Source organism: Anas acuta, chromosome 15 (assembly GCF_963932015.1).
Source record: "Anas acuta chromosome 15, bAnaAcu1.1, whole genome shotgun sequence".
Classification (NCBI taxonomy): domain Eukaryota; kingdom Metazoa; phylum Chordata; class Aves; order Anseriformes; family Anatidae; genus Anas; species Anas acuta.
The window spans coordinates 10,443,504-10,456,225 of record NC_088993.1 but is presented as its reverse complement, the minus strand read 5'-3'; the positions used below and the strand labels follow the sequence as shown (position 1 = coordinate 10,456,225).

At 43.0% G+C, this 12,722-nt stretch overlaps 1 protein-coding gene across 12 annotated transcripts in view; it reads left to right on the top strand.

Moving 5' to 3' along the window:
• DCUN1D3 (defective in cullin neddylation 1 domain containing 3) overlaps window positions 1-12,722 on the top strand; it is an 18,908-nt gene extending 6,186 nt beyond the window's left edge. For 2 of the 12 annotated variants that reach the window (XM_068699304.1, XM_068699306.1), the window contains exons 2-5: window positions 4,000-4,076; window positions 4,187-4,285; window positions 9,140-9,672; window positions 11,503-12,722. In XM_068699304.1, coding sequence (XP_068555405.1) covers window positions 9,242-9,672; window positions 11,503-11,995 — 924 coding nt within the window. In that variant the 5' untranslated portion in view covers window positions 4,000-4,076; window positions 4,187-4,285; window positions 9,140-9,241 and the 3' untranslated portion in view covers window positions 11,996-12,722. Of the gene's footprint in view, window positions 1-3,057; window positions 3,204-3,999; window positions 4,286-6,019; window positions 6,140-8,090; window positions 8,164-9,139; window positions 9,673-11,502 lie in introns of those variants that run through there. The other 10 variants (XM_068699297.1, XM_068699302.1, XM_068699308.1 and 7 more) reach the window with 9 other exon arrangements.

The window sequence follows — 12,722 nt, the reverse complement described above, 5'->3', positions numbered from 1 at the left end:
GCTTTCCTGAAGGTTGGTGGTGTTGCCTCGAGTGGCCGCATCCTTTGTCTCAACTTCCCCACTGTGTGTTGTCTTGCTCATAGCCTAAATAGGCTCCTAAAAACAAGTATTGCTGCTCTGTAAATTAGTTCATTAACTTATTTACATTGTAGAACCACCTGGAGGCACCCTTCCAAGATTATGCACTATTTAACTAACTGGACTTGGGTTTGCTCTGTGAAAATATAATAATCCTAACAAATCATTCCACCCACCTAATAAAATAGGATGAAGCACGTAATAGGAAAGGATTTAAAACTTTTTAATGGCGCTAAGAGGAAGAAAATGAAAAATAATCAGCATGAAAGGTATTGAGTGGTTAGAGAATGTAAAAGAAAGGGAGGGATTCAAGCATGATGCACGTGTGCTTAAAAAGCTGTTTAAAGATTGTCTTCCGCAAGCAAACATGGTGAAGTACCTTCCCCTTCTCTTTCCCTATCACTTCTCACATTATTATTCATTTTTTCTTAAGCTAACCTCATACAATTAGCTGCACACAGTGAGCTACAGATCTGAAACATCTGTCCCAGTGTTTTCAGGCTTTTCTTTTCCCCATTGTGAACATGAAATGTTTTTATGCCCTGTGTCTTAGCAGGGTGCTCCTAAAGAGAGCAGAGAGCTGGTTTCTTCTGCTCAGTCTTGAACAGAAGGATCTCCGGTGATGTCTCGGGGCTGGATGTGAAGTGACAGCGCACGAGGTTGAGGTGTGGTTGTTTAAGGGGTTCTGGCCTGCACGCTGGGCGCTGTAGGGGTTGCCCAAGGCTGACTTTGGAGGCTTGCTGGGAGCTCTGGCTCTTGGCGCTGAGAGCTGGCCCTTGACTGCCGTTTAGCCCTCTGCCAGGTGGCAGCCAGAACTCTGCGTGGTCCCTATGCCTGTGTGCGTGCCTTCTGCTCTGATACACGTGTGGCTTGCAGAGGCAAACCTTGTCCAGTCTGATCTCATTTCTAAATACTGTGCTTTGACTCCAAAGCCAAAAGCAAGGCACACCAGAAATGGTTTGTTAACCTGATTTGGGACAGGTCAGCAGCGTTCCCATCGGGATTCCCCCCGATACATAACCTGGCTGTAGCTCACTGGCAGGTGCTGGAGCTGCAGGAAGCCTGACAAACTCTCAATTCTTTTTTTTTTTTTAACTAGTTGCAGTGGGACTTTCTTGCTTTTAGACTTCCTCTTGAGTAGTTTTGCATGGAGGTCCTTCTGCAGCAGAGATGCAGAGCAGATGTGCTACAGCCTCGTGCTGGCGCACTGCTCGTTTAGGGATGTGGTGAGAGGAGTTTGGGGCTTCTGAAAAACCATCACGTGTCCATCGTGCCTGTGTCAGGGTGCTTGGACTGAGGTAGTTTCACTGCAGGCTATGGATTGGAAAGAGCAGTTCCCATAACGTGATGGCTTTGGTAGAAGCTTTGTTCATGCTTTCATGTTCATGCACCAAGTGCATCAATGCAGGACATGTGCAAAATTGATCCTGCTGAAGGAGACAATATTGCTAATTCTTCACTGATTCCACACAGAAAAAAACAAAGAACTTTGCCTTGAGTAAGCTCACTACCAGCTCTTACTCCTTGAAAAGCAGCTGAAGACCAGTGTTGAGGCACCAGCAGCCTTGGGGCTGCGGCGTTTCTGTAGCGCGATCCTCTGGGTGCCGGTGCTCGGGAGAGCGCAGCTCACAGCAGGGAGCCAGGCTCAGGTGCAGGAGGAAGGCAGGGCAGCCAAACAAGGGTCCTGGGGGCACTGAGGGCTTGCTCACTGTCCCTGTGGATTGCTGCACGGGGTTGGTAACGAACGAGGGAGGCTGTTTGAGTTGCTGTAGCCTGATTCTTGTCTCGTGCCAGCCAGGGGAGATGCTGTGTGACTGCAGCACCGAGCCCTGCCTTGGGAGCCTCACCCAAGCACCAAGCTCAGACCCGTGCAGGAGAGTGATGCTGCTGCTCCCCGCCCCGCTGCATTCATCTCGCATGACTTGGGCTGGAGTCAGTCACAGCATCGCTGCACTGACCTTTAAATACAGGCTTGAAGAGCTCGTTGTGTGTTTTTAACGAACTCGTGCTAACTTTTTATTCCACGCTCTGTAATTGTGTTGTCACAGAAGTTTAGGCTTGCTGCTTGTATTAAAAAAAAAAAATAAAGTGAAATGGACAGCTTGGTAGAATAAAAATTATAACAACAGAGGAAGAATTGTGGCTGGCAGTTCTGGCAGATGTTAAAAATTCCTGGCTCTTGACTATGTATCTACAGGTCAGCCAACGTGGAAACTACTTCAAACAACCTGGGAAAAGTTTGGCTCTCGTGGAGTGGGGCTGAACTCTATCAGCTTCAGCTGCCTTTGAACCTGCAGTACGCATCGGCTTCCAGTAAGAGCTGTAGTCTGCTGGAAATGTGGAATCGGTGGGTCAGAGGCGTCTTCCAGAGAAATACCGATCTGTTTGAGGAGCAGTTAGTTTGTTGCATGAAGTTGCCATGGCGATGCTGCTTTAAAATGAGAAGTGGGAGATGCTGCCTCTCGGCAGGCCCCTGGGGAAGGAGGCTGCACGGTGCCCTGTTCTGCCTGTCTCTCCTTTGCTCCCCAGGTGATTTATAAAAGGATTTATTTAGTTGCAGGAGGCCAAAAAAGTATTAACAGAGAGGTGCCAGATGTAGAGTTTCATTAAACTCGGGGTTTGTGGGAAGCTGCATTCACACAGAAACCTGAGTTGGTACTTGTGTTGCGCGGGGTGGCCTCTTCGGGAGGAGTGTGGTCTGAAAGAGCTGGGGGCTGCTGCTGGTATGTGGGGGGGTTGGAGGCAGAGGGTGTGAACCCACAGGGAATGGGCTGTTTGGAATGCCAGCCTCAAAGATGGTCTAAGAAGGATTCATCAAGGTGTGTTTCTGCTCTGCGGTGTGTATTACAGCCAGAGGTACCACCCTGCCATTTCTGCTGCTCTCAAAGCTTTTGGGATCCCTGGCTTGCCCCTTTTATAATAGCCTTGATCTCAACTAGGTTTTATTCTTGTTTGCTGTCTTGTCATATCTACCTATAGGACTTGAGCTTGGGGAAAACTCAGTTTATCTGGAGAATGGCACGTGCAATAAGAACCTGTCCTGTGGCTGACTTTCTCCACCCATTCCCTGCTCTGCACCGAGGAAGTCACTGAAGCAGCTAATGTTCTCCCTCGTTTCCTAGCAAGTAGGTCTCATGTAAAGCGTGCAGAAAGGCAGCTTTTGATCACCTGCCTGCTCCCTAGATGTACTGAGGGCTGTAGAAACAAGCCTTTTGGTGGTAGTGTGACTGAGCAGAGGAGCTTTGCCATAGCTTTCTTGTTTTTATTTTTTTTTCCTTGGTCAGGTACAAACAGAAGTGTTGTCAAAGTGCTGTGGTTGTAGCCCGTGCTGTACAAACCAGACATACCTTTGTCTGTCGTCATCTCTTCAGAGCTTCTTACTTATATTAGCAGAGCTGGGAACTTCAGAGAAGTGAAGCTGAGCCAACTGGACTGAACATTGGAAAACAAACATTGAAAAGAACGCGCTAGAGAATGAAAAGAGAGTTACTTTCTAGACCCAAATCGTGCTTTGCTAGGTAGCAGCTGTCTGGCATTCCCAGATTAAACAGCCACTGAACTAACATGCAGTGATAGCATGGCCTCTGGTTTGCCGTGAGCGCACAAAATGAGGAATTAACTCTGCCCTGCTGAAAGCCATAAAGCTGTCCGGAAGTGTGTGTTTGCTTTTAACAAACATTTGAACTTGTCCGTTATATTCTGTACCTATCTGTGCTTTCTGTAATAACACAAAGTGGCATTAATGTTACTTGGTAAGTCCAAAAGTGAGGTGGTTTTGTAAAACGACTCTCTTAACAAACAGAATTGGGCTCTACAAGGTTTTAGTAAATGCATAGTCACTACTGAGCAGTTTGGTGTCTTTTATGGTTTTTGTAGTCTCTTCTGAATGTAAAGACTTGTGCGGTCCTTTTGTTTTTACAGTGTTCCATGTGGAACCCAGGGAACCTGAAGGAGGCTGCAAAAGCTAGTGGAATGATTCCCTGTGTAGCTGAAGCTATGTAAGTAGATGTTTGCTTACAAGGTCACTGGCACAGCATCAACTGTTAGAACAGCGATTGCTTCTGGTTCAGCAGTTGTAATGATCCTCTTGTGCCTCCCCTATGGAAAGCTTTGTGTGTCTGTTCAGAGCTGGAGAAAGATGGGGCACCCATGATATCGTTCCCTACGCTCTGCTATTTTAGAAGTCATGCCTCCTTGCCCACAAAAGGTAAATAACACACAGTGAAATTCTGTGAAACTCTTATAGGCTCTGCCTGATTGTTTGCAAAAAGTTGAGTCTTGGTTAAACTCTGACAAATGTCTTTGCCTTAGCTACTGAAACCCTGCTTGGGAAGGGATTTAATGTGTGGCTGAGCTGTGTCCCCTTTTGTTATGCAGTTTCATAATCCTGTCTTTGAAGTCTTCTTGAATGTATGTTTTTTTTCCTGCTTCTTGATACTTTATACTTCTTGAAACTTGTTGTAAATACCTTGTGATGCAACCATGTATTAAACAGCATAATGCTTGGCTGTGTTTTGTTATTCTCTGGACATAACCGATAATTTGTATTACTACAATAATGTTAGTCATTGAAGAAAAATACTGTGTAACTTAAATATCCCCTTCACATTTTCACTTCTGCTAACTCTCCCCCACTGCAGTTCTGGTGTTTTCAGTTGAGCCATGGCGTGCTGCGTGTGACAGGGTTGGTACTGAGTCACTTTGTTGTGCTCCCTTCACACCTTGGGTTACGTCTGATCTGGACACTTCAAAACACTGAATAAAAACCAATTGCTTTGCAGCACTTGAAAAAAGAAAAAGAAAGAAAAAAAAAGAACAAAAACAAACAACCCAAGCATTAGCAAGGTCTCTCCCATCTTCTCTAGATTTTGTGTCTAATGTGTTGGGTGATACAGTTGTACATACCCTTTGTTCTCAGAGGGTGGCTTTCCTTTAGCTGGCGGCAGTTACCAGCACTAGTCTTCCTGTGTTTCCAGTTGCTTACTCCCTTCTAGAAAGGAATAGAGAACATCATTGTTGATCTCTGCTTAGCAGTTCCTGTTCTGGGGAAGATGGCCTCATGGGCATCTCGGTGATTCATATTTACTGTAGGTTATTACTCAATACTTGTCTGAGTAACCAGACTTCTCTGGGAGTACTGCATCCTGTAGCACTGAGTGTGTTCCAGTGCTAGCCCTGGATTTTGATCTTTATTACGAGAATGGCAAAACTGCCAATCAGTGCTGCCTTTTTTTGTCTCACTGACAAGTTGTATAAGCATGTTACAGTAATTTTGCTCTTAAGAACTGATTGTTTTGGGAATTGGTGCTTTGCCACCAGTCCAGTATAACCTTTGTATCACATAACAAAAGAACTTTATACTCGAAGTTCCCAATCCAGCTGGGACAAATATGTCTGCACGTCCTTGTGCTAACTTCAGTATAATCGGTGTGACCTAGACGTGACATTTGCTTTGCTCTACAGTTAAATGAGTAGCTCTGTTCACTTTCAGGAAAGTGCTTTTTTTTTTTTTTTAAATGCTTGTTGAACACTGAGTTCCGTGCAGCTCCCGATGCTGCAATCAGATCCTTTCTCCATCCTTCCTTAACAAAAGGTTTGAGTTCTCCCACTTGTTTCTATCTCCTTCCGAGGCTCTTACTGCTTTCATGGCTTGAAACCTGAGTCATGTAGGAAGCGGAGGTGACTAGTAAGTGAAGTGGATCCAGCACAGCGAAAGCATTTTATAAAAGGGTAACTGATGGAGCGCCAAAAGACTTGTCTCTTACAAATCCAGATAATTTGACAAAGTGCCAACGGATACACCGTGACTTTTTTTTAGCTGTTTTTGCTATTTTGGGGGTGGAGTGCTTCAAAGTACACATGGCATCAAGTTTCAGGTAGTAGAAAAGTGAGGAATTGCAGCAACTGTACTTGAGTATCTTCTGGTGTGTTTGATGAGCAGGATTGTGCTGTGAAAATCTCAGGCAGAGGAAGGGAGGATCTCCATCACTTCAAGAAAGAGCGATGCTAGCAGGGCTCTGACAGTGGCAGCTCAGGAGCAGCAGCAGCCTCTGTAAGGCAGGTATGCTGGGGTATAGGAAACTTGTCTGTTTAGAGGGACGCACTGCAGGGGACTTGCTTAACTTTCACTCCCTGAGTTCATGTTATTGTATTCTCCGGTGGGTTTCAGAAAGAGCAATGAGGACACTTCCTCAAGTATGGGTGTTAACGCTGGCTGACCTCCCCTCTGTCTTCTCATGGCAGCAAATGACAGCAAAACTCCTGTTTCATCATACTGATGGTGTCACTTAGTAGATGTTAATGTTAGATTATTGTTATTAATACAAGCTGTTGTTAGGAAGCGTGGCAGCATGAATCACTTTTGTTAGGCAAGTGTGTGGACAGAGCTTGTAAGTTAGTCTTGCAAACTGTCTTTCTTTTTTCTGATTTAAATCTGGATTACTAAAGTGAATTGGCTTAATCTGTCCATTGTGCTGCATGCGATTTGACATCTACCAGCTGCTTTAGAAGAAAGTACCATTTATTAATAGGCAGCTCTTCTTTAACCTGCCCATAGGGAAAAGCTGTTCCTAATCCACAACAGCTAGTGATTGCTGTTATATCTTTGACCAGAAAATTTCATAAACTTCCTAAACTCTGCTTTAAGCTCTATAGCTACTTTTTAGTTTTTTTAATCAATTCTTTTACTTGCAGGTTGCACTTTAAAGAAAAACGTAGCCAAATTAGTGCCAGTTGCCTTAGAGAAGCTGATGGAAGAGCAAGAGTTAGTGTATACTTAGCACTTGAATGCTGATTAATTTAAAGAAAAAAAGAAGGAAGGCTGATATGCCTAATAATATCCTATTTTGTTTTGGTGTAATGAAGAAATGACTGGTGCAGACTGAAGAAGGCAATGTTCCTCAGACATATGATAGCAAGGAACCAGTGCCAGGCTGCACTCCGTAACTCAGAGAGTTGCGAAATGCTGAGGAACCGGGAAATTCTTATGGGTTAGGTGAATATGCATGTTTTAATGAATCATTTGAATACAAATGAATAAGAAATTTTTCTCGACTAAGTTAGATTGAACTTTATTTGCCTATAAAAATCGTGTTACAAAGTTCATCTTTAAAGCAAGTTTATGAGAGCATGTGCCAGGTGTTTGTTTCTACCTGTTGCTTTAAAAAAAATGAAATTCAAAGTGATTTTCTACAATTGCAGTTGTTAAATGACTTTTTTTAAAGTAGATTTCTAATGTCAGGTTAGGAAAATGCATACTTCTTCCCCAATTCTGCCCTCTGTTGCTCTGTTTTTTTTCCCTTCCATCTTCCCATTTCCATGCTCTCTGCAAAGTGACTTCAGATTATACCTGTGGATTGAGTGAAGCTTGTGACACTGACTCGGATGCTGTCAATAAAACAAGTAGTGAAGACTGTACGAGTGTAGCTATTCTAAGAGAAGCATTGGTTTAAACTGCAGATTCATACTTGAAAACTTAAAAAAAAAAATTATAGAGAGCCATGTAGTCCATTGTAAGTTGTTTTTTTTGTTGTTGTTGACTTTTTGAGGGATTTCTATGACTTTGCAGTTACAGAGTTTGTTGTGTGAGGAAATTGCTTGATAGAGTTGTAGCTTTTGGGTTATTAACTTCAAAAAATAATTTAAAAAAAAAAAAAAGAGGGGCTAGGAAGCCAGGTAGTTGAAACCAGCATCTTGACAGTTGGAGTTGTACAGACAAAAGGAATCCTTTTTGGTCGTGAAACTGCCTAAGTGCCATTTTGCCAAAATAGGTATGATGGCTGAGAGAAGATGCATGCTTGTAGTCATAATTTCTGGAGAATTCATCTATTCTTGGCGCTCTTGTCCCAGATTGGCTTACAGCTTTAAATACGGAGTTCAGTCTCTGCGGAGTTTTCCCCAAGAAAGAATACAGAAAGACAGTCAGGACATATGTTTTCTTCCTTTATATTTAGTTTTTATCTCTCTTTTTTTTTTTTTTTTTTTTTTTCTTGTTCTAATCTGTAACCTGGAAGCAATAAACAAAAAGACGAAGCAAATCCAATTTTATGTTGGAGGCTTTTTCCTAACTGACAGCAGAGATGAAATGTGAGTAAATGGGTAAAGGAGGGCTGTGATAAGCAACTGCCTTCCCGGAGTTGATGTTTCTAAGAAATGGACTGTCTGTGGCATGGCTGCGTGCTGATAGCATGGTGTCAGAGAGTTTGCTTGGGTTTAGGGGGGATAACCTGGAGTCTGTTCCCCGTGGGTGAAATTCCTTTTCCAAATATGCAATGTTTTAGCATTATGATTTATAACAACAGTATGAAGAAATCATTTTGGCATTTTAATTTGGATTTTAAAAACTGAAATAGAATTACTACTATTTATCTGTGCATATGTCTGTCTGGACAGTTTAATTAAAAATGCCCCATCCCCTTGTCTGTCTCATTACCTGGGGGAAGAGCCCACTGAAACAATTAATAATTACTTGAAAACCAAGCAATTGTTATCTTTTTTCTGCAAGCATGTTCTTTGTGTTTCCAGAATGAAAATCTGGATTCCCAACTCTGTTAAAAACAAAACAAAACAAAAACTTGTGCTGCTTTGCTAAAGGTACAGTTTTAGCTCGAGTCTGTCAGGTTGTCTCATTGCTGTCCCTGTGTTTCCCCCACCCAGTGCTTTGTTTCAGTGTTTTGTATTCTATAAATAAAACATGGGTATACTTTTTTAAAACCATTTCCTTTAGAGTATTTCTGGGTTAGAGTAGTCTGTCTTGATGAAGTCTGTACATGAATCAACCTCTTTGTAACCTATGTTGCAGTAAGAATTTTAGGAATTTCCTTTATTAGGGCCCATTAGTATACTGCAACCACTGAGTGAGCTGCATTGATTTCTAGGTGAAGCAGCCTGAAATTGCCTGAAATTTACAGCATGTGCCAACTTTCCGTACACTGCTCCTTTTCAGTACGCAAAACTTAAATATCCTGAAGTCTGTCTCTTACTGGTGAATGTTATCCCACATTTAATACTTACAATATTCTTTGTGGAGAAGCAGCTATTTCACTCTGAAACTGTTTTTCAGGTTAGTTGACTGCCACTAATGGCATGGTGAAATGTGTTGAAGAGCAGCTGCGAGGGTGTCCGACGGCGAGGGGACTGCTCTAGAAGCTGGGCTTGCAACATCATGGGCCAGTGTGTCACAAAGTGTAAGAATCCTTCGTCCACCCTTGGCAGCAAAAATGGGGAAAGGGAATCTGGCAGCAAGTCGCACAGTAAGAGAAGCGCAGTCCACAAAGACGACCACACTTCAGCTTGTGGGAAGTCTTCGGGAGATATTCTCGTGAACGGGACAAAGAAAGCGGACACTGCTGTCGAGTCTAGCCAGCCTTCAACGTTTCCTGGGGATACAAAGAAAGACTCTGTCTCCAGTGCGGAAGAATCTTCACTCCAAAGGATTGGAGAGTTATTTAGGAGATACAAGGATGAACGGGAGGATGCCATACTGGAAGAAGGAATGGAACGATTTTGCAATGACCTCTGCGTTGATCCCACTGAATTTAAAGTGCTAGTTTTGGCTTGGAAATTCCAGGCTGCTACCATGTGCAAATTTACAAGGTTAGTTCTTGTAGAACTTGTAATTATTTTCATATGTTAAAGTATATCCTGTCATCTCTATGTCAGAGACAGCCTCATTAACTTCACTTAGTTATTTTTTCTAACACATGCATGTTGATCAAATTAATTCCTGCTGCTGAAGAAGAAAGCTTTGTGTTGTCCTCTTCTTTTCCCCTCACAGTGGGTTTTAGAGCTGAAAATGTTTTTGGACGTTATGCTGCTAATGATGGCATTCTGAATGGATGTTAGTTTATTCTTGACTTACAAAACCAGTTTTTCTGTATCCGCCATGGTCTTAATGATAAGATTGGACACTGAAAATCATTTTTACTTTAAAACAATGTGAGATTCCTTAGTAATTGCTATTAACTATGTTATCATTATGTGAAGAATGTAAAGCAGACTCCTTGCTAAGAATCATTCTTGCCCAACCAGTGTTACATGTAATGTCTTTTTCCAAGGTTAATTCTCGTAAAGCACAGAGAAATGTTTCTGTGGTGGCTGGCAAGTGACTGGTATTTGAAGAGCTGTCTGTTGTTCTGGAAAAAGTTGTCAGTCAGCAGGCTCCTAGCATCAAGAATGCTATAGGAAGTGACAGAACAGCTAAAACTTCACAGCAATCCCCTGCACCCCTCCAACACGACTACCCATCAGTCCCATCAGTAAATCCAGAGTGCTTTGAGTAATAACTATTTTTATTCAGCCATAACTTTCAAAGTTACTTTGGTGTTCTGAGCCTTAAACCGAGCCCCTGTGTCTGAACACAGCTTCCCTGCGTCTGCAGAGGTGGTGTGGGTGTGTGTCATGTAGATGAGTTACTCTGGGATGCCAATGGGGATTTGTTAGGGGCTGAAGGAGCAGGTACCTGCTAACATGGTAAAGGAGTCGCAAGGAATGGCTATGATTTTGCACAGCTGCATGGTTTTCATTGATGTTTTGATTTTCTTGGAGAGATGGCAATGCCAGTGGTGAGAGGGTACTTCTGTTTAGTGGCCTGCTCCATGGTACTGGTGCAGGTTGAGTTCCATCACAGAAGGCAAGGCAGTCCCGTGATCTGAGCTCTGTGCTCTCCTGTCTTCCCTCCAGCCCATCCTGCAGCAGAGTCCGTGGTGTCATTTAATATGGCTGGTCGCTGTACTGCAGTGCTTGAACATGAGCATCGGATAAATCTGTTAGCCACCTACCCCTCACAGCCAGATTACTGGGGGTTTCCTGAAGCACTGCTTTTGAAGCAGTTTGTATGTTGCCCTGTAGCCTGTGTTACGTGGTGCTGTGCTCTCTCAGCAGGTGCCTCCGCAGTTGGCACCGCTTTTGTTTTGCAGCACAGAAGAGCAACCAAACGCTGAAGGAAAGCCCCCCCGAACTACTCTTTCCCTTGCAAACAGCTCATCCAGAGCATGGCACTTAGGCATAGGTGGTATGGTATCAAGCTGCTTTGTATGGAGTGCCTCAGGGAGCAAATGGTGTTCTCCAATGTGTTCAGCATTTTTTCTGTGGTAGATTTTGTGTTTGTGGGTTTGTCTTTTTCTGTGAAAGGCACTGGGTATGGTAGTATGGAGCAGGCAGAAAGCCGTCACAGCAAAGTTTTTCAGACTCTAGTGGTGGCCCAGCTAGGCCAGTGTGCGTGTTGTGAGTGTGTTCTGAGCCAGCAGAGGCTTTTTGGGAACGTCTCTTTCCTGTAGCTGTTGTTACCAAGCGTTTTGTGCCACCTTGCTGGCAGCCGCCGTGTGTGTTGAGGTAACTCTTTCCCTGTGGCGTATCTGAGCGGAGACGGGAGGCACTTGGCACATGAGAGGCGTTCGCACTAATTTCTCTTCTCTTGCTTAATAGGAAGGAGTTTTTTGAAGGCTGCAAAGCAATAAATGCGGACAGCATTGATGGCATTTGTGCAAGGTTCCCCAGCCTCTTAAACGAAGCCAAGCAGGAAGATAAATTTAAGGATCTCTACCGTTTCACCTTTCAGTTTGGCCTGGACTCTGAGGAAGGACAGAGGTCGCTACATCGGGAAATAGCCATTGCCCTTTGGAAATTAGTCTTCACCCAAAACAAACCCCCCATTTTGGACCAGTGGATACACTTCCTAGTCGAGAACCCCTCAGGAATCAAGGGAATCTCCCGGGACACGTGGAACATGTTTTTAAATTTTACTCAGGTGATTGGACCAGACCTTAGCAACTACAGTGAAGACGAGGCGTGGCCGAGTCTCTTTGATACCTTTGTGGAGTGGGAAATGGAGCGAAGGAAAAAGGAAGAGGAAACCAAATGTATTGCATCTTCAGACACAGAGGGTCTGTGTACAGAAGAACAGACTTACAGCATTTAAGCAGTGGTGACAAAAGCAACCTGTTGCCCTTCATGAAATGTAAACTCTGGATGTTTCTGGAGATTACCAAGGCTCCAGATCTTTTCTACTTTACACCTTTTTCTGCCTTGTATTTGAAAGGGCTCTAAAATGCTGTATCATGTTTTAGGCACTTTCTTAATTTTGGTTATTCCTTTTACTCTTGCCCTGAAATATTTGACTCTGGCTACAAGTTAAGCATTTTTGGTTTCTTTTAAGACTTCAGATTAGTATAAGTAAGTCTGATATTTCTTGCACAATGTAGATCTTTTTAGTTAGGTTAAATTAACATTGCTAAATTATACAGTGCCAGATTAAGTTTTTCATACTACATCTGTCAGGGCAGGTTTGTACTGTGTGTAGTGCTGTTTACATTGTTGAAATTTTAGGCTGTAATAATTTTAAGGTTTTATACCAAGACAAATAGCAGTGTTAACTATAAATGCATTAATCCCCTGGTAATAAGGCTCTTAAAAAAAAAAAAGAAAAACGTTCCAACATAAGCAACAGCTTTTTGTAATATGGCTAATTCCCACTTCAAGCTAACTCTCAGCGTTTGAGTCCAGATCATTCCTTTTTTTCAAAGTTTCAAACTAAATGTTGGGATTGTTTTATAAAATTACTGTACCTGTCAGTCAACTGAGTGGTAGATGATGATTTGTATCTAAATCTCTTATACAACACATAATAAAAGAGCAGTACTACCTCA